The sequence below is a fragment of the Salvelinus namaycush genome, chromosome 4 (assembly GCF_016432855.1).
Source record: "Salvelinus namaycush isolate Seneca chromosome 4, SaNama_1.0, whole genome shotgun sequence".
In the NCBI taxonomy this organism is placed as follows: Eukaryota; Metazoa; Chordata; class Actinopteri; order Salmoniformes; family Salmonidae; genus Salvelinus; species Salvelinus namaycush.
The window spans coordinates 58,642,521-58,669,122 of record NC_052310.1 but is presented as its reverse complement, the minus strand read 5'-3'; the positions used below and the strand labels follow the sequence as shown (position 1 = coordinate 58,669,122).

General features: G+C 42.6%; 2 protein-coding genes across 10 annotated transcripts in view; one reads left to right on the top strand and one right to left on the bottom strand.

Moving 5' to 3' along the window:
• rnf157 (ring finger protein 157) overlaps positions 1-13,516 on the bottom strand; it is a 34,951-nt gene extending 21,435 nt beyond the window's left edge. The window contains exons 1-10 of the mRNA XM_038990862.1: positions 13,429-13,516; positions 10,664-10,782; positions 4,716-4,804; positions 4,308-4,457; positions 3,888-4,005; positions 3,626-3,736; positions 3,178-3,225; positions 2,894-2,965; positions 952-1,111; positions 610-722 (exon numbers count right to left, since the gene is read on the bottom strand). Of these exons, the coding sequence (XP_038846790.1) occupies positions 610-722; positions 952-1,111; positions 2,894-2,965; positions 3,178-3,225; positions 3,626-3,736; positions 3,888-4,005; positions 4,308-4,457; positions 4,716-4,804; positions 10,664-10,782; positions 13,429-13,516 (1,068 nt within the window). The remainder of the gene's footprint in view (positions 1-609; positions 723-951; positions 1,112-2,893; positions 2,966-3,177; positions 3,226-3,625; positions 3,737-3,887; positions 4,006-4,307; positions 4,458-4,715; positions 4,805-10,663; positions 10,783-13,428) is intronic.
• A 5,250-nt stretch (positions 13,517-18,766) lies between these two features.
• On the top strand, positions 18,767-23,305 carry srsf2a (serine and arginine rich splicing factor 2a). Of its 9 annotated transcripts, none has more exons than XR_005476839.1 (4): positions 18,767-19,275; positions 19,883-20,151; positions 21,634-21,730; positions 22,779-23,305. XR_005476839.1 is itself a non-coding variant. In XM_038992088.1 (3 exons), exons 1-2 carry the CDS (start codon positions 18,920-18,922, stop codon positions 20,124-20,126), a joined length of 600 nt encoding a protein of 199 aa, XP_038848016.1. In that variant the 5' UTR covers positions 18,767-18,919; the 3' UTR covers positions 20,127-20,151; positions 21,634-22,390. The 9 variants fall into 9 exon arrangements, 4 of the variants coding, with proteins under 4 accessions (XP_038848016.1, XP_038848015.1, XP_038848018.1 ...); XR_005476840.1 differs by having other exon boundaries at positions 19,883-20,159; XR_005476838.1 differs by having other exon boundaries at positions 19,883-21,376.
• The last annotated feature ends 3,297 nt before the right edge of the window (positions 23,306-26,602 follow it).

Genomic DNA, 26,602 nt, shown 5'->3' with positions numbered 1-26,602 from the left:
ACGTGACACCTGGACTTCTTCACTTTGTTGATTGCCCCCTCTATATCTGTCTGCTCCTCAGTTTGTTCCCCATGTCAGCATTAATGTTGTTTTGTTTTCCCTGTCCGTGTTTTGTTTCATGCTCGTTATTTATTAAATGTTCACTCCCTGTACTTGCTTCTCGTCTCCCAGCGTCTGTCCTTACACAACCCAATTGAGATGGTTTGGGATGAGTTGGACTGCAGAGTGAAGAAAAAGCAGCCAACAAGTGCTCAGCATATGTGGGAACTCCTTCAAGACTGTTGGAAAAGCATTCCAGGTGAAGCTGGTTGAGTGAAGATGGTTGAGAGAATGCCAAGAGTGTGCAAAGCTGTCATCAAGGCAAAGGGTGGCTACTTTGAAGAATCTCAAATCTAAAATATATTTTGATTTGTTTAACACTTTTCTGGTTATTACATGATTCCATATGTGTTATTTCATAGTTGTGATGTCTTCACTATTATTATACAATGTAGAAAATAGTAAAAATAAAGAAAAACGCTTGAATGAGTAGTTGTGTCCAAACTTTTGGATGTTACTGTATGTATATATATATATATATTTTTAAGTGTGTGTATGTGTACATATTACCGAGTGTTCCTCTGAGTCAGAGGTCTGGGAGGTGATGACGGGGTTAAATCTGGCATGAGAGAGAGGACTCAGCTTCTTCCTCATTGCTCGGATCTGCAGCAGTGCCCGGAACGCTGAAGACGCATTATAACATGCTTAAGTATTGATGTGAAGGTCTTATGCAGCATTATAGACTCACACAGTCTGCAGATAGGGCAGCAGTTAGCCTGATAACTGAGCATGTATTACTGTAGGTATTGATATGAAGGTCCTAAGCATCTATTAAGTATTGCTATGAAGGTATTAGGAATGCCAACATATGGCTTACAAAGGTCTTATGTAGCATCATAAACATAGACTCACGCAGTCTGCAGATGGGGCAACAGTTGGCCTGGTAGCGGAGTGTGTCGGCGCAGGCATTGCAGAGACACAGGTGTCTGCAGGGCAGGATGAGTGTGTCGCGGACGTCCGACAGACACACCACACACTCCGCACTGTTATCACTGATCTCATCATCCACAACCTGGGGCCAACATAATCAAGGAATCAATGAATCAATACATAAATCAATCAATACATCAATACATCATTTACATTCACAGAGCAGTATGGTAGCTTGAGCAAGCAATATTGTAAAAATAAATTCCTTTGCATATTCATAGGAAACAACTTTGCCAGCATTATCATGTCATAAAATAGCCAGATGGAAATGTCATTAGCTAGCAAAGTTTGTCAAAAATAGCTAGCAATGCTAACGTTAGCTAGCCAAAATCCGGTGGCCTCAGCTCAATCTTAGCTAGCTAGCTAATGTTATACTGCATATAAAGTCAATCTGGAGACATCAAAATGATGAGAAGAGGTTTTCCTACTAGTTATTTGCCTTCCTTTGAATGTCATTGTATTTCCAAGCCACTATAATGCACTTTCGATGAAATATTCTTCAGCGCTAATTGACAATGCATTGAGTAGAATGCTCAGTCGGGCATCAGTCCAAAACGAATGTTCAAAACAATATTGTGACGAAACATGCAACTCATGAATACTCTAACCAATTCTACAGAGAGTGATTTGGAAAGTTTTTTAACAAAAAGTGTTGTGGTCACTACACTGTAACATAAAACTGTAAATTATACGGTAATTTTGGGTATAATCAACAGTAAAATACTCTGAAACGTTTTAGTGCAGCATACTGTAAATGATGGTGCATTGTGGGAAAATGTTGTGGAATTGCTGTATTTCGATTGGTACTCTAATTCTACCCCACAGAAGACATTACTGTACCATATCTTTGGAATGACAAATCTTTTGACCACTAGTGGATACATGATATAGTTCCCAAACTTTTTCACTCAGGCCCCCTTTCCAGCACTGGGGAACATCGCGCCCCCCTGTGCTGGTGGGTGCCAAGTCTATTTCTATGGACACAAACACAAGCACTGTTCATGACTCAAGCTGTTCACATCCCTCTTGTTGGTGGGAAGAAAGGGTTAAAGCTTATTTTTGCTGTTTTAAAGCAAATTTTCTTATAATGCTATACATTTTGCCATGTCTAATGTGTATTCGTGTGATATTTGAATGACAGGAACATTACTACAAAATCTATGGCCTACAAAAACTAGCTACATTTTTTTAGCTGACAGACTAGTTGATCGGAACATTTCTGACAAGTTATAAATAGCTCTCTAAGATATGCAATGACTGACATGATAAGAGGAAAACTGATGATGCACTACTCATGAGTATGATGCACCCCCGAATCCCCCTGCCGCCCCCTCGCCCCCTCCTAGGGGGCACGCCCCACAGTTTAGGAACCACTGGTATAGGGGAAAAATTGGAGTGGCAACAAGTCTTAAACCTTAAATGGTTGAGCATTTTGCCATGTGCTTTTGGTCTGTTTTGCCCTGTAGTCACTACCAGTTTGGAAGCCTTTGTGAAGGCCTCTAGAAGTGCAAGTGATATAAACACCAAATATTCATGAATAAACCTGCTGTAATGTGTAAACACTTCACCTAGCATCCAACCTGCTTGCACCAATCCCTTGTAATTACAGTAAAATACTGTGAAAAGCAAACTCCTCCCCTCCGTTCATTCATTCATTTATTCCGATGTACTTTTTTTACAGTAAGATAAGGTCAATTTTACAGTATTGTACTGTGCTTTGATACCCTATTTATATTACAGTAGGTGAACTGTAATATGACATACATCATTTTACTTGCCACTGAGCTGTCTGTAAGCTACTGTCAAATTCACAGGAACCCCTTTACAGTGTAGTCCCTAAACAACCAAATTCTCAGCTGTGTACCTTTGATTCTTGGCTATTGTACTTGTTCTCGATGCCGTAGATCTCCTGAAGAAGGTAACTCACTCCATCTACCTGGAGAGGACAGGAAACATGTTGGGGATGAGAGAGAAGGTTTCAGTATAAAACATACCAGGACTGATAGTGAAAGGGGGAGCGAGAGATTGGAAGAGAGAGGGGAAAGAGGTAAGCAAGGCAGGAAAAAGGGGTGGTAAGGTACAGTTCAGAGTGAGATGAGAGCAGGAGGAGAGAGAGAGAAGAGGAGAACTTGGTGGAAACAAACTCACCACTTGTTTCTGCTTCAGAGGTTTGACACAGTAGCTTCCATCCATGTGCTGTGGAACAAACAGTAGATACTTAGCCAATGCTTATACCAATCCAGTCCCACTGGACAAAGACATCAGTTCAACGTCTAGTTTTGATTGACATTTTATTGGGTTGTCAACTAACATGAATTCAACGTGAAATCAACATAAAATTTAACCACGTCACTGGGTTTTAAAAGTTGAATGAAAAAAAGACAAACATTCCCCAAATTCCTTTACGTTGATGACTCCACTCAGTTTATTTATGTGTTGAAATAATGTGGAAACAACGTTCATTCAACCAGTTTGTGCCCAGTGGGATGCTTTTAAATCCAGAGTCAACTGCATCTCAAAACATGATAGACAAACTTTAAATTAATTGAACACTTGACTTACAATACTACAGCACATCCAACTTCAAGTTCCTTACCTTTTCAAAGGTGGCCAGGAGGACATGGGAGTGACCCATGTGATCTTCCCCCTCGTCTACTGTCGCTTGAATGACCATGGGAAACACATCCTTATCCATGTCAAACAGCAACTAGTAAGATGGAGGGAGAGAGAGAGAGAGAGGGTGGAGGAAGAGAGAGAAAAGAGGGAGATAAAGATAGGTTATACACTGAAACACACACTTACTTCCTATTAATATGAATAAACACACACTCACACGCTCACACACACACAGCCCATACCTCCTCATCGGCCCACTCTGACAGGTTGACGGAGTGCGAGGACAGACAGAACTGCTGACAGACTCCTCTCTTAAAGTGCACCATTTCTGACTGGAGAGAGCTGTCCTGGGGAAGGTAACTATAGGAGAGATACACACTCTTAGAAAAAGAAGATGATATCTAGAACCGTAAAGTGTTCTTCAGCTGTCCCCATCAAAGAACCGTTTGAAGAACCCTTTTTGGATGCAGGTAGAACGCTTATGGTTCCAGGTAGAACACTTTTGGGTTCCAAGTATAACCTGTTCTGTTACCCAAAAGGGTTCTACCTGGAACCAAAAAGGGTTCTCCTATGGGGACAGAGGAAGAACCCCTTTGGAAGCCTTTTTTCTAAGAGTGCAGAAAGATAAACACACAAGCATGCACACACACACACAGACTTACATTGGCACTCCGTTGTGGAACTCCTCTATAGCTTGATAGTAGATGGTGATGGCCACCTGTGTGTCAGCATCGAAGGTGAACTCTATGCTGTAACAGGCTTTGCTTTTCCCTGCCACTTCCTCCCCTGGCAGCTTCAGGCCGTCACTACACCTGCCATACCACACCGAAACACAGCTAGCATCATCTATACACTGTTACAATTAGCATAGTAAGAGTAAAGGGAGTAATCACAGGACCCAGAACCAAAGCTTGCGAAAGCCTCCGGCCAGCTACTCGACTTGGTTCTGGGGGGGATAAGTGGAGATGTTGGACTAGTGCAATAAAACACAGACTAAGCATAAGTGAAATAATAATAATAAAAGGGATATAAACTACAAATCAATTATGTGTTTTGTGAGAGATACTCACCGTACAAGCCTCAGCGTATCCTTACGGATGTTTATAAGGCTTCGTAGCGTCTTCACTGGCTCCTGAGGTGGCGGGGCTGCATAGGGGAACTGTAAAGGAACCAAACACAAAAGGTCACATCAACAACAATATCAACAACAAAAGAGTCACATGATCTGATTTACTAATCACCAAGCCCTTGATCAGTTGAATCAGGTGTGTTAGTGCTGGAACAAAAGCTTGCACACTCTATCTGCATACCCAATTAAAACATTAGATATATTTTCTTTACACCATTTTTTTTTACTGTACTTTACACAATCTTTGCACAAACCGTGTTTTTGTTGCTGACTCTGTGTAAGAAGAAAGTTGTGGGTGGTTAACAGGAAAGGCTCCTGCTGGGCCCAGATGTGTTATTATACTGAATACTGTGGCATTCATTAAAACGCACACACACCAGGAAAATTCTGCTATGGGATCTGTAGAGTAGGAATGACAAGACTGTTTTTCAGTACAGGGAAGACACACGCATTCATGCACACACACACATAAACACTCCCTTCCCTCTCTCTTTGCAGTCTGAATATGACTGTATTACAGCAGTAAACTGCTGTTTAAATCCCCAATATTTCAGGCCTGAGTGTTTATAGAAACAGCTGTCGAGGTCCAGCCACACACACGGACACACATAATATAGGCTATACATATCTAGTGCAGGGGGACTAGACCTATGCTGCAGATCACAGTTAACAACTCAGGGACAGATGAGAGAAATGTACTGAGTGGGGTAGGGAGATGTGGGTCTGCATTGCCATCTGCTTAGAGAGGGCAGTATGACTCATATAGCAGGATATGAGAGAGAGTTTGAACCGCTTTGGCTGTAAGCTATTATGACCCCACTCCTGAAAGCTAAGATCCTCTGGAGCATGGATGTGCTTTCTGTTCCCCTCATAAGAATATAGTTGAATGGCCCTGTCATAGCCCTTCTATGGATAGCCGTTCCACTCCCTATTTAATCTTGTGACTGACAGGGTTCGAACCAGGTCTTCTGCATGTCACAAGACTGTCAGCCCACTATGTTAGCCCATATGGATTAGTTCAGGAAGCTAACAGAAGTCTTCAAATCTCCAGCAAGGTTCATCGAACCACCTCGGTTACATTTCACCCCCCTTTGACCTCCTACTCAAAGATCACGGCACCAATATAACTGACTGGGTTCTAAATCAGGCCTACTGCACAACAACACTTACAGTGGCAGACAGAAGCAGAAGGATCTGTGCACCCCATTTAATGAGAGTGCAACAGAGGTGGTTTGGTGATCCGTCCATGTGATGAGTAGCCTCGTAATTACCAAACTGATTATCACGTGTAGTGAACCATTCATGTAAGCTTGCGGGATCAGGCCTCTCGCGAGGCTATGAGATGAGCAACCTTGGCTGAGACATGAATACGTGTTAGTTTGGCTAATGAGGGTCTAACCCAGGTCTCCTGTGCACCAGATAATGCAACTTTTCAGGTCTTTTCAGACAAGTTACTCGTCACATGAATGTGGTTACCGAACTACCTGTGTTACACTTCTCCACCCTTTTACCTCCTCCTTGAAGAGACCAAACCTAACAAGGCGAGACCCAAATGCAGACACAGGAGGCAGATGGTTGGAGTCTTACAATGTTTATTAATCCAAAGGGGTAGGCAAGAGAATGGTCGTGGACAGGCAAAAACCAGATCAGAGTCCAGGAGGTACAGAGTGGCAGACAGGCTTGTGGTCAAGGCAGGCAGGTACAAAGTCCAGAATCAGGCAAGGGTCAAAACCGGGAGGACTAGAAAAAGGAGAACGCAAAAAGCAGGAGAACGGGAAAACCGCTCGTTGACTTAGAAACATACAAGACGAACTGGCACAGAGGAACAGGAACACAGGGATAAATACACTGGGGAAAATAAGCGACACCTGGAGGGGGTGGAGACAATCACAAGGACATGTGAAACAGATCAGGGCGTGACAAAACCAAGTCAAAGGACCAATGTTTAGGGTTTTAGCTCAACAGGCTAACACATTCTTAACCCAGTCAGTCACATGTTAACCTTATAATATCTACAATAAATCAGCCCTGGAATTTCTAACACACCGGCCCATTCTTTACCTTGAGGCCCCCATACCGGCCCTTTTCCTCCAGGCCCCCCCCCATTATTTTCCTCCAGGCCCCCACACTGGCCCATTCTTTTCCTTGAGGCCCCCATTATTAGCCAGATAATTTACATTTTGTCCCGCCCTGACCTTAGAGATCCTTTTTATGTCTCTATTTGGTTGGGTCAGGGTGTGATTTGGGGTGGGTATTCCATGTTCTTTCATTCTATTATTTGTATTTCTATGTTTTGGCCAGGTAGGGTTCTTAATCAGGGACAGCTGTCTATCGTTGTCTCTGATTGAGAACCATACTTAGGAAGCCCTTTTTCCCACCTGTCTTTGTGGGAGGTTGTCGTCTGTGTTTGTTGGCACTATAGCTTCACAGTTTTTTGGATTGTTTATTGTTTTGTCGGCGTCATATAAATAAAGTAATATGTACGCTCACCACGCTGCACCTTGGTCCTCTTCATTCAACGGCCGTGACACCCTGCTTAAAACTAGACTGTGTAACACAAACTAACACATTTTCAGGTCTCAGGCAAGGTTCTCATCACATAGACATGGATCACATAATCACATTCTTTTGATGAGTAACCTTGCTGGATCTTGAAGACTTGCATTAGTGTAGCAGATGGGGATCTGTGAAACTCACTCCTCAGCCTGAAGTGTCGCCCCTTGTGGAATTGAAGGCCTTTTTTAATAGTAGGATGGGTTGGAATGATTCAGGAGGGTGTTTTCGAGGAAGAAGTCCTTAGTTAGGGTACTTGTTAAGCAAGCAGCATGCCGTCCTTTACATGAACTTCCTGAACTTATCCCTCCCTATAGGCTTTAGCTAAGTGTACTAACACAATCTTGGGAGATACAGGAAACCTAGTTTGAACCCAGTCAGTCACAATATCAAAATTAAATAGGGAGTGGAAAGGCTATCATTAGAAGGGCTATGACAGAGCATTTAAACTACACTGCTCAAAAAAATGAAGGGAACACTTAAACAACACAATCTAACTCCAAGTCAATCACACTTCTGTGAAATCAAACTGTCCACTTAGGAAGCAACACTGATTGACAATACATTTCACATGCTGTTGTGCAAATGGAATAGACAAAAGGTGGAAATTATAGGCAATTAGCAAGACACCCCCAATAAAGGAGTGGTTCTGCAGGTGGTGACCACAGACCACTTCTCAGTTCCTATGCTTCCTGGCTGATGTTTTGGTCACTTTTGAATGCTGGCGGTGCTTTCACTCTAGTGGTAGCATGAGACGGAGTCTACAACCCACACAAGTGGCTCAGGTAGTGCAGCTCATCCCTGGATTGCACATCAATCCGAGCTGTGGCAAGAAGGTTTGCTGTGTCTGTCAGCGTAGTGTCCAGAGCATGGAGGCGCTACCAGGAGACAGGCCAGTACATCAGGAGACGTGGAGGAGGCCGTAGGAGAGCAACAACCCAGCAGCAGGACCGCTACCTCCGCCTTTGTGCAAGGAGGAGCAGGTGGAGCACTGCCAGAGCCCTGCAAAATGACCTCCAGCAGGCCACAAATGTGCATGTGTCTGCTCAAACGGTCAGAAACAGACTCCATGAGGGTGGTATGAGGGCCCGATGTCCACAGGTGGGGGTTGTGCTTACAGCCCAACACCGTGCAGGACGTTTGGCATTTGCCAGAGAACACCAAGATTGGCAAATTCGCCACTGGCGCCCTGTGCTCTTCACAGATGAAAGCAGGTTCACACTGAGCACATGTGACAGACGTGACAGAGTCTGGAGACGCCGTGGAGAACGTTCTGCTGCCTGCAACATCCACCAGCATGACCGGTTTGGCGGTGGGTCAGTCATGGTGTGGGGTGGCATTTCTTTGGGGGGCCTCACAGCCCTCCATGTGCTCGCCAGAGGTAGCCTGACTGCCATTAGGTACCGAGATGAGATCCTCAGACCCCTTGTGAGACCATATGCTGGTGCGGTTGGCCCTGGGTTCCTCCTAATGCAAGACAATGCTAGACCTCATGTGGCTGGAGTGTGTCAGCAGTTCCTGCAAGAGGAAGACATTGATGCTATGGACTGGCCCGCCCGTTCCCCAGACCTGAATCCAATTGAGCACATCTGGAACATCATGTCTCGCTCCATCCACCAACGCCACGTTGCACCACAGACTGTCCAGGAGTTGGCGGATGCTTTAGTCCAGGTCTGGGAAGAGATCCCTCAGGAGACCATCCGCCACCTCATCAGGAGCATGCCCAGGCATTGTAGGGAGGTCATACCGGCACGTGGAGGCCACACACACTACTGAGCCTCATTTTGACTTGTTTTAAGGACATTACATCAAAGTTGGATCAGCCTGTAGTGTGGTTTTCCACTTTAATTTTGAGTGTGACTCCAAATCCAGATCTCCATGGGTTGATAAATTTGATTTACATTGATCATTTTTGTGTGATTTTGTTGTCAGCACATTCAACTATGTAAAGAAAAAAGTATTTAATAAGAATATTTCATTCATTCAGATCTAGGATGTGTTCCCTTTATTTTTTTGAGCAGTGTATATTCTAATGGGGGTCAAATTTAGTTTTTGTGTGAAACTCCCTTCTAACGCATCCTGCCATCATCATAGAGGGAAACAGAAGGCATGTCCATGTTCCGGAGAGTGTTAGGTTTCAGGAATGGGGTCATAGTAGTTCATAGCTAAAACATTTCAAATGCTAGAGCCAAATTCATTGGAAGAGCATTTATTCAACATGCCACATTGGCTTCAGAAACCGCCATCAGTTTCTGTTTACCAAAGGAAGCGTTTGATTCTATCTGCTGTCCTCTACCTTTCCTGGCTGGTAAAGTACCAGGTGTTGTCTCTGGTTTTAAATCTGAATTTAAAGAACTGAATTTGAAAACTGAATCTGAATGCATCTGAGAAGTTGAATATATGAAACTTTGATAAACTTGAAATTATAGTTTGTAAACTTAATACACAGACAATTAATGCAATATCTACCATAATGAAATTGAACAGGCCTATATAAATATATATAAATGAATTTGAATATTCAATTGAATTTAAATATAATTTTTAAATGAATGCAATATTCATTCATTTCCACTTCAATTCATGAAATACAAGTTCAATTTACAAATTCAATGATTAAATGTGTACATTACAATTTTAAAAACATGACATTTAAATTCAATTTCAATTCAATTTCCAAATTCAAAATGATGAAATTCAAATACAATTCCTGTTGTCACTGAAATCGCTCCATACCACACCCCCAGTCACAGGATTCTATGGTATTCCCCTTGTCCATACAGCAGAGATGATGAGAATTGCAATCGGAGGTATTTGGAACAAAACCTGCCGCCCAAATGGTACCCTATTCTCTATATTGTGCAATACTTTTAAACAGGGCCCATAGGGCTCTGGTCAAAAGTAGTGCACTATAGTGAACAAGGTGCCATTCGGGACCCATTACAACTATTCCCTTATGAGTGTTTGACACACAGTGGAGTGAGTTTATATAGCAAATGGATGTTTCCCTTCTAGTATGTGCTGTGCTCTCTAGAACTGGAATTCAGACTGTTCTGAGCATCATAGCCAGGTCATAATGTAGACTCCCCCCTCTTGAGGACAAAGCTGAGCTGCCCTCATCATCATCATCATCATTATCATAGTCATCGTCATCATCCACAAGCTTGTCTTAAGAATTAGACAGACGGTTTTGTAGCTGGAGACTTAGAAGGTAGTGTAGTGTACTGTAGTGTAGTGTAGTGTAGAGTACTGTAGTGTACTGTGTATTGTACTATACTGTGTAGTGTCCTGTGTAGTGTAGTGTAGTGTAGTGTAGTGTACTGTGACAATCCGTACCACCACTGGTCTGGTTCCCAGAAAGTTGAGGTCGGTGTTCTCTCCGAACAGGTATCCCTCGGGGTGGGTGGAGTCAAACTTCTCCCCGCCCATGATGAAGTGGCTAGCAAAATAACTTCCTGTGGGGAACAGGAAGAGGAATTGAGCAAACCTGATCCCAAAGATTCCACCTCCTCATATACACAGAAGCCCAACTCTGTTCCTCCCCTTTTACATGAACAGAGGACAGTTACAGGAGCTCATTGAGCTAGGTCCAGGTGTTCCAACCCTGGTTCCGGGGAATAGGTTGAGTAGACATTGCCTCTAACCACTGATCTTAGATCAGAAATGTCTTAACCACATATTTTAGAAAATATGCATATAATACATCCTCCAAATGCAACATCTGCCTACGCCCACACATATTGTCTCAATTATTTATTTTAATTCCCTCATACACAAAATTAGGCTTAGCTAATTTCAAAAAGACATCTGTCAATAGCGAATAATCATTAATCATATTCTAAAACCGGTGAAATGTCTAAACTGCATCTGCATACCAATCATTTGATCTCCATCAGTTTCGTGGGAATATGGATTTAGATCTTCTTGAATGATCTCAGCCTATAGTGTAGGCCTAACCAGTGGCGGGCGCTGATTGGCTGAATACCCATGGCGCGGGTGGAGGTGGATGAAGTTGTCAAGAAAGCAGCAGAACAGAAATATGATGCCAAGTTTTTGAACTACCAGTAGTTTCTTTTAGAAGATATATAAAGCAATCTGTGCATTTGAACAGCAGCATAAATACTCATATTTCACTTTTGGATGTCATAAACCGAATGACCATTTCTGCACTGTTTTGAACAGATTAGAACATACTATTTACCATTTAGAAAGAGCAGCCAGCTCATGAACGCATGCAGATGCAATAAATGAAAACACATTATCTTACTGGGAATAGCTAACATAATGTCACAAAGCATGATGCGCTAGCCAGTTCACTTTCATTCTGAAATAACTTCATATTTCCGAGTTAGAACGATATTAGTTTAGATAGACTTGAAATTGCTGCTTGTCAAAGGTAGATAACTAGTTAATTTCACCCAGAAAATGTACCAAACTACCTCTCAATGTTTCTCAAAATTACTGCAGCTCGCTAATTAATTTGATCATGCTTTGTGATACACCCGGTTTTATGCTGTTTTAATCCACACAACACGTCGCCCTATCACCTACAATAGAACATGATGAACACCATGGCATAGTAGAAACAATCAAGTTGGCCAGCCACAGTTATGGTTTTTTGTCCTACCAGATCAACGATGAGAAGGTTCTAGCTTGTGTATCCCTCTGTCATTCAACTCTTGTTGGATGTAGATGTCCAGTTTATCAGGTCCCAGACTCCCATAACTGTTATGATGATTTATTTACAAGGTAATTACAATGAGCTTTTTGCTTTAGCGCCATCTGTAGCTGAAAGAGCAGATCTAGTTTAATGTGCGGAAGAAAGCCGTCTGGAGCGAAAGACTCATTGGGAGACACAATTGAGCGCCCCAGTAGAGTCCATTTACCTTGTGCTGTTAAAATGTATGCTATGAAATCCTGCGATTTCATTGAGGCAATTCCCCCTCTTAGCAAGTCACTGAGGGGCACAATAGTACGTTTGTTTTTATCAACTGAGTGTACAAAACATTAAGAACACCTTCTTCATATTGAGTTGCACCCCCCGTCCCCTTCTGAATCATTGTACCATCTAAACCGCTGTGAAATATATTTTACATAACCAAAAATATTGTATTTTCAGGTGTTTGAAGCTGGTGTACAAAACTAAAAGTAAAAGATGCAAAAACTTAAGAACGAGAAGCATAAAAATAGTGCACATGAAACAGATCAGCTTCTTAGATTTGCTTCAATGCGAATGACATGTATATAACACATTCTAATGTGAATTTGGTCGGGTCACTCAAAAAGTTACATATTGCAGCTTTACATTTTGGCGCATATTTTTTGTTTGTTCACTCGGCTAATCAACCTACATCTCATAAGAAATTAGGTGGTGTTTTTGGTTCAACAGTAACGTTATACTATGCTATTCGGTTATGTTATGTAGAATACAAATAAAACATTGTGACTTTACAGACATTGATTCAGCTTTGATCTAGACCTAATGGAGCACCATTGTGAGAAGTGTCTAAGCGACGCTTGAGTGCGCTGCAGCAGCACTACACCCCTGCACACTGCAATCTTCAGTTTGCTCCTTTTTCCTATTTTAATTGGAATTGTAAAAAATGAATGTGGTATAATGCTTTTCAGCGTCATTCTGCTGGGAGGCTGGTGGTCAGGCTGATACTGACCCGACCAACATCACATAGGCCTCGTGTTTTTCCATGTGTGTTTCAAACACGACAATTATATGATTGGCACTCGATGTCTGGTAGACCAGTTTTTTCATGAACGCTCTATTGCTGATGTTTTCTATCCACATTTAGCCACCCTAGCACTGAGGCCTATAGGTGCGGACAGGATGCAGGGCATACGGGGTATCGAACACCTTGTCCTCTGATGTAATGATTGTGATTCATCATTATATTTAAATAATACAAATAAGTCATAGGCCTATAATTATCCGAATATTAATAAATAGGCCTTATAATATCCTAATAATATATCCCTACGTCTTTTTTCCCAAACCGAGAAGGCAGATATAGGCTGTCCTGGAATATGCTGTGGGTTGAATAGGTTCGCTCCTGTTAGGCTACTGTCGTCTATGGGGAACAGGCACCTACCAGATTTAGGTGGATAGCGGTACACCGAGGTGGACGGTATATCGACCTCTTCCACTCCTGCGTTCTGTCTGCTGGTCAAAGCTCCCATTTCCACAGAAAATAAAAGCTCAAATTAACGAACATAACAAGAAAACATTCGCTATTCTCTAAAACCCCTCTACCCCCTTTCATTTAATCCAGTTCGTGTTGCCATTTCCATTTTTTTTATCTCGGTTTATGTCCTTGGTTCCCTGCCGGTGGCAGCTATAGCCTAGTTGTGCTCGTTCTGGGATTAGTTGTTGTTCTTGTCTGCTTTATCCAAAGCACAGTGGGGTTGGTGCTGTCGCCAAAACTGATCGATGGTTTGTTTTCCGACAGAAAAGCAGTAGTATGCATCCCTTTAATAGCAAAGCAATTTATCCATTCACTTCGTGACGCATTCTTCGCTCCAATTCAGCGCGTTTCGGGAAAACGAGGTCTCTCACTATGTATCACTGTCAGGGCCGGCCCTAGCCTTTTGGAGGCCCTATGGTCCCTCACGTCGCAGGCAAAACATTTTAGTGGCCCCCCTCTTGACAGAGGAGAGAAATAATTGAAGATTCCTGATATTCCCCCCCCCAAAAAAATCTAATTAGGCGTAGAAACATTTCGGCAGTTTAAGCGAATTTATTTTACAGTACAGCTACTGTAGGGAAGAGCCAGGATGAAAGTACCACGCCCATTTTCTCAAATTACAAGAAACTAGAATTTTGTAATAAGGCATGCACGTGCCCAATACAGAAGATGACCTCCTTGCAAGATATCAGCACGCTGCGTCAACATTTGAAGGTTGTTTTAAGCGAGGTAAAGTAAAAAGAATGACCCAGAAGTTTTTTTCAGTTGTAGAGTTGTGTTTCTTTTTTTACGTTTCCAAACATATTTTATTTTCTTAACCCATCTAGTGACTTAATGACAGCATAGGTTTGAAGTATTGTGCTAGCTAGTCTTGGATGCTTGCAAGGAGAAGTTACAGGAGAGAGGGGTGAGACGGAAGTAACAGAACGTTACTTTTGCCCCGCAATAACTTAGAATGTGTTTTCATTTGTGTTTCACTTCTTTCTTGACAGAATATTGACAGGACATGCCCAGAAATAGGGTCAAAACAGACAGAGCGAGGTTTCATCCAGAGACCTACGAAAGAGCTTCCCAGAAGTGCTGGTAGGAGTCCAGTCAGTCAGGGGTGCAGCAAAGGTACATGGTGTGTGCCATGTTACACTCTAAAGATACTGTAGGAGGTTGAAGGATAGTCCTAATGCCCGAATGCCAGCCTACAGAGCCCACAAAGTATTTAGTGAGGAGCAGGAGAGGAGTCTGAAGGAGTATCTGTTAAGGGCTGCAGATATTTACTTAAAGAGGTAGTCTTACACAATAGAAATGGCCCAAAAGGGCATACTCACAATAAAAAATAAATTATGTTTAAAAGGTTAAAATGTTTTTTTTTTTAAAGGAAATGTTGTGTTTGTTATTTAGGTAAGGAAATGTGCATATCAGCTTGCCCAACACTATCGCTTCAAGTATCCTGAGACCTGAGACACCAAGGAAATGTCCGGGAAGGATTGGTTCACCTCTTTCCGCCAAAGTCACCCCAGCTTCTTCATCCGCCAGCATCAAGCCACAAGTCTGTCAAGGACGACCAGTTTCAACCCAACAAACCGCTCCCAGTTCTTGGAACTGAACGACAAAGTCTATGACTGTAGCCTATTGCCGCTTTGATGACTTATGATTGGCCAACAACAAGCAACACTCTCATGAAAAGCAAGAGAAGCAGCATAAAATATAAAATGTCTCTCTTTCTCTGCAGCAGTTGCATTTGGATCTGTGCGGGCCCTTCCAGTCAAGTCAGTTAAAATTACACATACCCAAAACCGTGACAATCATCAGATTCGACCCAGACCTGTAACATTATTTAGAATTCAGGATCCAGACCCACTCGGGTCCCGGAACAGGTCTCGGTATTCGGGTACAGGTGGATCCATGAAGACCTCTAGCAGCAGGTCCAAGTCCAATCCACCTCTGAGGACTTCAGCTCTGCGTCTGTCCGACCTTTTCCCAAGGATGGGCCCAGGAATGATGTGATAAAGGGCAGAAGGAGAAGATCGACTGCCATCCTCAATGATACACCTGTTACAGTAAGTGTGCCCTGGAAGAGGAGAAAATAAATTAAGTGAGACCAAAGGCCAAACCAAAGGCCAAGCGCAGCTTGAATGAGTGTGGCAAGGGCGCTCAGAAGAGAGCTAACCAGAAGCGTGCCACTAACCAATGTCACATGTCTCGTCTGTGAGGAGTTTTTTGGCTCCTCCAAGCCAGGGTCTCAACTAATTAGGCCTACCTTGAATAATTCTGACAAGAATAGCTCGAGCGCAACTGATTGGTAAGGCATGATGGATTCGGGTAGAATAGTCATTGAAAATGGTGAAAAACATCTCCTACTCCATTGCCATGAAAGTGAATCAGGAAATAATGGTTAATATAGCTATAATGTAACCCATTTTAGTCTGATTCATATTGTAAGGCAACATGTGGATGTTATCTCATGGTTCATTTTCATATATATCGAACTTATAGCAATAACAAGCACGTGTATGTGACAAATATAATTTGATTACTCAAATCAACACAAACATGAAATTATGGCTGATAGTACATTTGTTGAAGGTAATATTATTACAAACCAGAAATAAGAGCCCTGAGAATCTCTATCAAACTCTGAGTAAATAGGAAAGATCTAAAAGTGTTACTTCTATCCCGACTCTACCCTAATCTATTTTTACCGTACCAAAAATGTTACTGCAATCTAATTTACAGTACCAAGTCAGATACTGTAATCTAATTTCCAGTTCTAATTACAATTACAGCATATAATTGTAATTACCAAATGCCATATAACTCAGTCGAAAGTTTGAATGACATTTACATTTTGGTTATTTAGTGGGCGCATTCAACCAAGGTTGATTAATAAAACACATATCACTGTCATAGCAAGTAAAACATCTCTGTAACCATTACTGAAAATGTTATTTAAGTTAAGGATACACTGGTCTTCAAAATAATTTGAAGGTATGCGTCGAAATCGCTGAGCAGTGTACTTCAAAGCCGTGTGCCGAAGCCTGTATCACTTTATCAGAAGCACGTGATCAATGATGTCTGATGCTTTGTTTCATCTAACAACCACCTGATTGGTTTGGTATTGGTTTCGGTAGAAGACAAAAAAGCTACACTGTGCATGCGCTATGGAGTGTGGGACATCATCTATAATAATTTCGCTGCTCTGAATTCTTTTGACCTGCAGGTGCCCCTAGTGTAAACTTTGTTGATCAAAGCCTCAAGTAAAGAACCTATTTTCGACACAAATGTCTGGAAAGACTCAATGCTTCAGGAAGCTTTGTTTCCGCACCACTAATTAATACTAGGTGTTTTATATCACTTGCACTTCTATAGGCCTAAACAAAGGCTTTGAAATTGGCTGTGATTCCAGGGCAAAACAGATCAAATGGTCATGGTTAAATATTCAACCATTAAACGTTTAAGACCTGCTGCCACTCGGATCAGTCCCCTATATAAATGTAATTGTTAGGGAACTACTACACATATCACTTAAATTGGTACAGGACTCTCAACAAATACGGCCACTTACAAAGCATGCCTTAAAATATGTTAACGAGTCAAAACATTTTTAGCTTACATGGGCTAATTGAGTGACTGCAGTGACTGATATAACAAGAGAAAACTGCTGATACACAACCACATTTCAAAATTGCACCTTGTGTATTCTAGTATTCTAACACTCAACAGAACGTTGAGACTGCCAATTGAGTTCCTAAATATATATATTTTTTACTTTGTTGAGGCCGTGGGGCCCTAAGCGGTCGACTCGACTAGGGCCGGCCCTGAGCACCATATAATGGTCCACATATTTTCTGTTCCTTCTCTCCCATTTGTATGGCTGTGCTGGGATGCTGATGGCTAGGTTGAAGATTACATATATTTTCGACCAAGGCTGATGGCTATCTGTGCTCATGCTCTCCATGCTCTTGCCCCAAAGAACAAATCTAATGGCTACCCATGACGTCATGCACAAATCCGAACAATGGGGTCTGCTATGGGTTTTGCTCAGTACAATTCAGCAAGCAAGCAGTTCCCACTGGTTTGCTATAACTTGACCTTCCCCAAACGTGGGAATGAATCACTGCCATGCTACAGCAGATGATGGCTTAATAATGCAATGCAAGTTGCGTAATTATATTTATCTATCAAGTCAAATGTATCTTTTACATTTAGAAAGAAATAGATAAACAATCAGCTTAGGCTACACAAATATTGATATGCAATTCGACAATAAATATATAGGCCTGTTTTGTGTTAGAACATGATACACACTGGTAGCATCCTACATAGCTAGTCTAGTGTAGCCAAACCTCCAAAAGCAACTTTTTTGTCTCCTCATACAGTAGTAATAAAGGCCCAGTGCACTAATTCTGTTGAAAACAATATTTTCTAAAAAACTCAAACAAATTTGTATTCTGATTTATCAGGGGGTGCTTCAGCACCCGTACTTCTCGCGGCTATGGTTGTTGGGGAAGCCTAGATCACAAAGTGCCTATGTAACCGATGTGAAATGGCTAGCTAGTTAGCGGGGTGCGCGCTAATAGGTGACGTCACTCGCTCTGAGACCTTGAAGTAGTTGTTCCCCTTGCGCTGCAAGGGCGGTGGCTTTTGTGGAGCGATGGGTAACGATGCTTCGAGGGTGGCTGTTATCGATGTGTGCAAGAGGGTCCCTGGTTCGAGCCCAGGTAGGGGCGAGGAGAGGGACGGAAGCTATACTGTTGCTCCTTTCCAATAAATATCGAGGGTCTAATTCTTTATGCGGATTTTTAGAATATTCGCATGAAAATCTCATGAAAAGCTAGAGTTACACGAACCAGACAGTTTTCACAATTATATGCAGCAACATATCATAGTGAGACTCCAAGTTTACTTCGATATGATGGTTATTATATAAGTATTTGCGCATAAGGCGTTCCACCACCATTTCTCGAATCATTCATTTTACTGACACAAAAAGATCCCACCATGTCTAACAAGCAAATCATCTGTCAGCATTTATAACATTGTAACGAAATTTACTGTTTCCATCACAGCTGCCGTGATTTAAAAAAATATGGTATGCGTTACTGGCATAAAATCTGGATGGAAACGTGGTTTCTGTTGTTATTTTCATCTTGATACGGTCAATTAGCATTCTAACTGTTCTGCCACTCCAATCCGCTACGGCGCGCTGTAGTTCCAAGAGGGAGTAGTTATTAACCCGCCTACCAGCCAACACAAAAAAGAAGCTCCTGAGCCGCCATTTCATGTGCGAGCAGCTGAGAGAACGGGGTGAGTTGGGCATACATATCAGCAAAACAAAAACAAATTTAGTCTACAATAACGATTTTTAATCTTCGTCTGGCTATCTCATTTTTGGGGAGCAAAGATGAGCTACGGAAGGCCTCCGCCCGATGTCGAGGGTATGTCCTCGCTCAAAGTGGACAATCTCACGTACCGGACTTCGCCCGAGACCCTACGCCGAGTTTTCGAGAAGTATGGCCGGGTGGGAGACGTGTACATCCCCCGCGATCGGTACACCAAGGAGAGCCGCGGTTTCGCCTTTGTGCGGTTCCACGATAAGCGCGACGCTGAAGACGCGATGGACGCCATGGACGGGGCCTTGCTCGATGGGCGGGAACTGCGAGTGCAGATGGCGCGATATGGCCGTCCACCAGACTCCCACTTCGGGCGCCGAGGCGGCAGTGGACCCCCAAGGAGGCATGGAGGCTACGGGCGCAGGAGGTAAACTCTGATTCCAGTTTTAGTTAAAAACATTGTAGTTAGCCAAGTGTACCTAGCAATTGTAATATTGATGTAACTACAATATACTGGCCAATTTCAGCTAAATGTGCAATGGTTTTTACTTTAGCTAGCTAGTTTAACTTTTTATAGTTAGCTTAACGTAGCTAGTTGACAGCACATAGGCCGGCAGATGGCGATAGAGGTATTTCATTTTACCAATCCAAAGGCAATGTATTCAGCGGCATACACATATCCCCGTGGACCGATTTTGTACATAAAATATTCTCCATTCAGGCTGCAAAGGTGTGTTGTTTTTCTCAACTCTATTTAATGGCAAGAAGGCGGGTAAAGAGGAACTAAAACCTTTGTAGCCTGAATGGAAATTGTTCTGTAAAAACCAGTCCACGGGGGATATAGCCAGCTACATAAATTCCTATTGGATGGTAAGATGAAGCAACATGATATGGCCTTTGGGCAAGTTAGCTAGCTATTACGTTATCAGTTGAATTTGCAAAACTCTAATTAGTCAATAAAAAAGACTTGTATAAACCAAGTTGCAGTTAATTTTATCTAGCTAAACATGACATTTTCTTCTGACCCTCCCCAGTCGTTCGGCCAGCCCCCGCCGGCGAAGACACAGTCGTTCCCGAAGCAGGAACCGCAGTCGTGGCCGTGACTACAGCCGCTCACGGTCTCGTTCCTACTCTAGGTCCCGTTCCAAGTCCCGCACACCCCGCAAGAGCAAGTCCCCATCAAGGTCCCGCAGCCGCACCCCGCCTTCTAACAGAGGCTCACGGTCGAGGTCCAAGAGCATGCCCAAATCCCCCGATGACAACGGAACAGAGTCTTAGTAACAACAGTTCCAACCCAGACCCAGTAAGACGGTACACAGGGCATGGGAGAATGGGGGTGACCATCAGACAGCCTCATATGTTTGAGTCATAGAGATAGTTATAGGATGCCGCATTGCATCTGTCCTGTTATGGTGTCTGTGAGAGCATGTGCAGTGCCATTGAGGCCATCTCCATACATTTTTATTCTACTATGAGTTAGTAAACAAACTGAACGGTTGGTGATTTACTGCCACCTGCAGTTATGGAATGTTTGCTCACTAGTATAATTAATTTGCTGTTGACCTGGATGCAATTATGTGATCCTTAAACCATTAAAAAGTCCCAACCGGTTGACTACAAAGTGATACAATTCCTCAATGGTGTTGCCCATGCTAAAACTGGCTTCTGGGCACCAGTCTGTCTATGGTTTGAGTATAGTTTGCTGAATGTAGGGCACATAATTACGTAAGGAACAATTATAGGAACTCTATGGTAGGACACTACAGGACAGGTTAAATTCAAATGCAGTTGGACAGTGTTCTGCAACCTTAATAGTCCTTTGAATATTAGTGTTTAGTCACCAGAGTTGCAGTGTACCAGTCAATACTGCAGAATCCTGACCCTGGCATTTTACTTGGTGTTGTAGAGGAAACTGGAAATGTAAGTAGTGTACAAAACAAACGTTAAGTTGTGTGTAGAACGTGCAAGCTACACAAAGTAAAGTCAGGAAATAGAGATGGATATCTGCAGTGCACACTGAATGTGCCCACAGATCTAATCAAGTGTGTGGGTGTCTGCCAATGTTTTAACCACAACCAAACTGTCACATCAGCTAACATTGGTTCGGGGTGGATGTTATCTGCAGGTCAGGGGTATAGTTGGCCAAAATTGTTTACGACATTTATAAAATGTGCCAGGGCTTATATAATTTTTTTTTTGAGATTGGGTATATTTATTGCGGGGTGCTAAAATCAAACATTCGTTTACCTAAATGTGGAATTCTCTCCTCCAAGCTGCGGTGTCCTGTTGTCAAACCGAGAGGATGTGGGGGTGTGGCAGATGGCAGTGTAAGGGCAGTTAGTGTGTTGTGACGCGACCTGCCTGAGGCTGTTGGTGGGGGGCGATGGCGGTTGCTATGGAGCAGGGCGGTGCGGTGGTCCGTGCTGTCAGTTGGTGAGGTACTGTATGTTCACAGGACCACAGACAGAATGCTGCTGGCTGTACCGCTGTGTGTCTGGTCTCACTGGTGCAGGAGGGAGGACCCCAAGGTTTGTTGTCCAATAAATGCCTGAGTAAAAATAAGAACAAATTGAGTGGTAGCTGTGGGTGGGGGGCTCTTGTAGTGTGAAGATATCCTACGTTGTTAGGAACTCTGTTCTATGCCAGTAACGTGGACAACTGACGAGCCCTCAATGGAATGGTTAAGGGGTGTTTTCTGATTTTAGATTGAGAACAGTTGGTTGTGTCAAACTAGCAACCTACCCTTTGACCTCCACCAATGCAGCTTGTCTTGTTTTCTTTCCAGATGTCAGACGATTGAGACTTCTTCTCTGTGGACATCGACCAGAGCTTAAGTCTGCCAGTGGACACCTCTCTACGCCTAACAGAATACTGACCAAAAGGTTGTGACTTGGTCTAAAATGTTTTGGTTTCAGTTGCCCAGAAATAGACTGTACTATATATTTACCAATGCGTGTAATGCCGTTGACTAGAGTGAAGGACATGTTTTCAGGTGAACTGTATTTTGTCTCATTGTTAGTGCAGGTTTGTTGTATTTTAAATCAAATTAATCTTTTATGAAGTAGCCCCCCCCCTTTTATTTATTGAAGCCCTTATTTAGTAGTCTAATTCTCTACAGAAGGATTCCCGTATTGAGTTACTGATGTTCTTCTTTTGGAGAGTTGAATTTAGCAGTTACCCTAAAGAAAATGTTTTCTGTTATTTTCTAAGCAAAACCAGCAACATGTAGAGGGAAACCATATAAGCCAAGCTTGTATCAAAAATATTTAACATTTTATGTAATTCGCTAACCTAACTAGGAGTGCAGATATTGTTTTTTTATGTATGTATGTACACTGAGTACACAACATTAGGAACACCTTCCTTATATTGAGTTGCACCTCCCCCTTTGCCCTCAGAACAGCCTCATTTCGTGGGTGAATAAACTCTACAAGGTGTAGAAAGTGTTCCACAGGGATGCTGGCCCATGTTGAGTCCAATGCTTCCCACGGTTGTCAAGTTGGCTGGATCTCCTCTGGGTGATGAACCATTCTTGATACACACGGGGAGCTGTTGAGCATTAAAACCCCAGCAGCTTTGCAGTTCTTGACACAAACCTGTGTGCCTGGCACCTACTATCATACCCTGTTCAAGAGCACTTAAATCTTTTATCTTGCGCATTCACCCTCTGAATGGCACACACAATCCATGTCTCAATGCTTAAAAAATCCTCCTTTAACCCATCTCCCCTTCATCTACACTGATTGATGTTTCTTTAGCAAGTGACACCAATGAGGGATCATACTTTCACCTGGTCAGTCTGTCATAGAAAGAGCAGGTGTTCTTAATGTTTTCTATACTCAGTGTATATTGTTGATATAAAAAGTCTCTGGTATGCATTTACTTTCCTGTGAATTCTAATCCCCTCTTGTGTCATCTTTTGTGCACTAGGCGCAGTTGTGTAGCAGTTGAGTATTGCTGGTTAGCTGTTAAGGTGCGATGCAGTGCTGATGGTGAGGTGGCAGTGCAGTGGCTGGCGGGGGTGTTGCGGTGCCCGGTGCAGTTGCCGCCCTGTTATCGACTTGGTGCTGCTGCCGTTTGATTTATTCTTACAGACCAGAACCAGGCAATCACTGCTGTGGTGGCAGATCTGATCATCCCATCTCTCTCCCTCTGTTGTCTTATGGTCTCTTACCATTGTTGATGTACCAATACTATCCTCTTCCGCCATCCCTAGCCTGGTGTAACCAGTCTGATCGCTGTGTTTAACATTGTATTATTGATCAGGCTGGTTCCACTAGGTTATCCTACCCCCCCCCCCCAACTGTGGTTTAGTCCTCTGTTGTAAGCTGGTTGTACCCAGTGTTGATGGAAGAGTCTTATGGCTCGATAAAGGGCGTCCCATTAGCTTGATAAATTAGTCTCGCAAGATGTCTTGTAAATGCTCCAGGTGAAGGCTAATAAAAATGTCAAATTTGTTTTGTTATGAACTTATTCAAGCAAATCTTGCGAGAGCCTATCGTCAGCTTTGCTCCTTCAGAGCTAGCCAAGACAAATTAATTGTTATTGAGCCAATACATTTGTCACCATAATCCTTGAGTTAATAAAGCCTAATACAAACATGGTCTCTTGAGTAAGGTGAGAGCGCCAACCTGAACATCCGTAGTGGGAAAGGTACCCAATTGACTAAAAGTGGCAGACCACGTGTAACACCTGCAGAGGATCGGTACATCCGAATATCACACCAGGTACAGGATGTCAACGACAACTGCCCGAATTACACCAGGAACGCGCAATCCCTCCATCGGTGCTCAGACTGTCTGCAATAGGCTGAGAGAGAAGCTGGACTGAGGGCTTGTAGGCCTGTTGTAAGGCAGGTCCTCACCAGACATCACCAGCAGCAACGTCGCCTATGGGCACAATCCCACCGTCGCTGGACCAGACAGGACTGGCAAAAAGTGCTCTTCGCTGACGAGTTACGGTTTTGTCTCACCAGGGGTGATGGTCGGAATCGCGTTTATCGTCGAAGGAATGAACGTTATACTGAGGCCTGTACTCTGGAACGGGATCAATGTGGAGGGGGCGGTGTGTCACAGCATCATCGGACTGAGCTTGTCATTGCAGGCAATCTCAACACTGCGTTACAGGGAAGACATCCTGACATGATCCCAGCCATATAGCTCGTTCTGTGCGTGATTTCCTTGAAGACAGGAATGTCAGTGTTCTGCCAGCGCAAAGCCTGGATCTGTCCCATTGAGCACGTCTGGGACCTGTTGGATAGGAGGCTGAGGGCTAGGGCCATTCCCCCCAGAAATGTCTGGGAACTTGCAGTTGCCTTGGTGGAAGAGTGGGGTAACATCTCACAGCAAGAACTGGCAAATCTGGTGCCGTCCATGAGGAGGAAATGCACTGCCGTACTTAATGCAGCTGGTGGCCACACCAGATACTGTCTTACTTTTGATATTGACCCCCCCCCCCCCCCCCCCTTCAGGGACACATTCCATTTCTGTTAGTCACATGTCTGTGGAACTTGTTCAGTTTGTCTCAGTTGTTGAATCTTAGGTTCATACAAATATTTGCACATGTTACGTTTGAAAATAAACGCAATTGACAGTGAGGACGTTTCTTTTTTTGCTGAGTTTAAAATAAAATTAAGCTACCCAGTAAAAAGTACTACTTGAGTAAAAGCCTAAAAGTATTCGCTTTTAATACACTTAAGTATATTTTAGCAATTACATTTAATTTTGATACTTAAGTATCAGAAGTGAAAGTATAAGTCATTTAAAATACCTTTATATTATGCAAACTAGACGGCACAATTTTCTTGTTTATTTTTAAGTTACAGATTGTCAGGGGCACACCAACATTCAGACAATTTACAAACGAAGCATTTGTGTTTAGTGAGTCCGTGTTTATTGTGTGAATTGAACCATTGTTCTGTCCTAAGCATTCACAATGTAATGACTACTTTTGGGTGTCAGGGAAAATGGAGTAAAAAGTACCTTGTTTTCTTAAGGAATGTCGTATAGTAAAAGTTGTTAAATATAAGCAGTAAAGTACAGATACCCCAAATAAACTACCTTAGTAGGCTACTTTTAAAGTATTTTTACTTAAGGACTTTACACCACTGCTGAAGGTCACTGACATGATTCAACCTAGTTGTTTTCCCTGAGTTCCTGTTGTCTTGAAAGCACCATAAATCCAGAGACTGACAGACTTTGATGACGTTTGTCACAAAGAAGGACCGATCTTCCTGTTCAAGTGAGCACAGCACAACAGTGAGTCCAAAAATACATCTTGTATGCTGTTGCATAAAGGATGTAATATGCCAGGATATATATATATATATACACACTGGAACTAAGAAAGTAGTACTAAGTGTATGTTAGTGTAAGCTGTTAATAGCCCATGGGTCTCAGCCTAAGCATTTGGTCCCTCTCCCCCTCAGAATTTAGCCTACTGTTCTGACTTGGTGGTGCACATTTAGCCTATAGCATGTTTTAGAGAAATGTCATCGAATATTGTAAGAGCGTTCATTGTCTGCTTATATGCCCCTGTTATTTATCCTACGGTTCTGACTTGGTGGTGCACATTTAGCCTATAGCATGTTTTAGAGAAATGTCATCGAATATTGTAAGAGCGTTCATTGTCTGCTTATATGCCCCTGTTATTTATCCTACGGTTCTGACTTGGTGTACAGGGAGAATACTGTAAGAACAGCCCATGTTCTGAATTCTGTCGTCCATTTCAAAAGTGTTTAACAAATGGGCATATCGATTACGTCCGTCTTAGCTCGCTCATTAATGTCTTAAATCGACAATACGGCTTGCCTCTTATCTGCTCCACTCATCGTTCCCTTATGCCATAGTTTCTCAATTTACCATACAAATGTACCGTACAAAAAGCTTATTTCTCAAAAATGTTGTGCACAAATGTGTTAACATCCCTGTTAGTGGGCATTTCTCCTTTGCCAAGATAATCCATCCACCTGACAGGTGTGGCATATCAAGAAACTGATTAAACAGCATGGTCATTACACAGGTGCCCCTTGTGCTTGGGACAATAAAAGGCCACTAACATATGCAGTTTTGTCACACAACACAAGTCTCAAGTTGAGGGAGCATGCAATTGGCATGCACAAAAGTACCATTATGAGATCCTGAGACCCTTTTTTTTTTTTTTTAGGTATCTGTGACCAACATGCATATCTGTATTCTCAGTAATGTGAAATTCATAGATTAGAGCATAATTTAAATTGACTGATTTCCTCATACTGTATGAACTAACTCAATCAAATCAACTAAATTGTTGCTTGTTGTGTTTATTTTAGTTCAGTATATATAATGTCTTTGGGTCTGTAACCATGTTTGCAAAGTTCAGTAATAGACCCATGTAATTCCAGTTGATATTGCGAGGGTTGGCTTGTTTGCGCAATGCACTGTCTGTGCGTCAGTATAGGCCTATTGTCTGATAAAGTGGATCTTCGTGATTGTATTTTCCCTTAGACCAAATAGGGCTAATAAAAGACTACAAATGGTAGGCTAACCGTGTCTCTCGCTCCCTCTCTGGTGACTTAAAGAAGAGTAAAGTTAAAGCCTCAACATTTTGCTGAATTTGTCTGAACTGACATCTGAATTTCTGTCGGTGTCCATTTTGAAAGTGCTGAACCAAGTCCTACCTCGTCACAGCTCATTTGCTTGCACTTATACTTAGAGCTATGTGTTAATGATATAAGAACAAACATTAATTTACTGAACATTAATGTAATAATGATT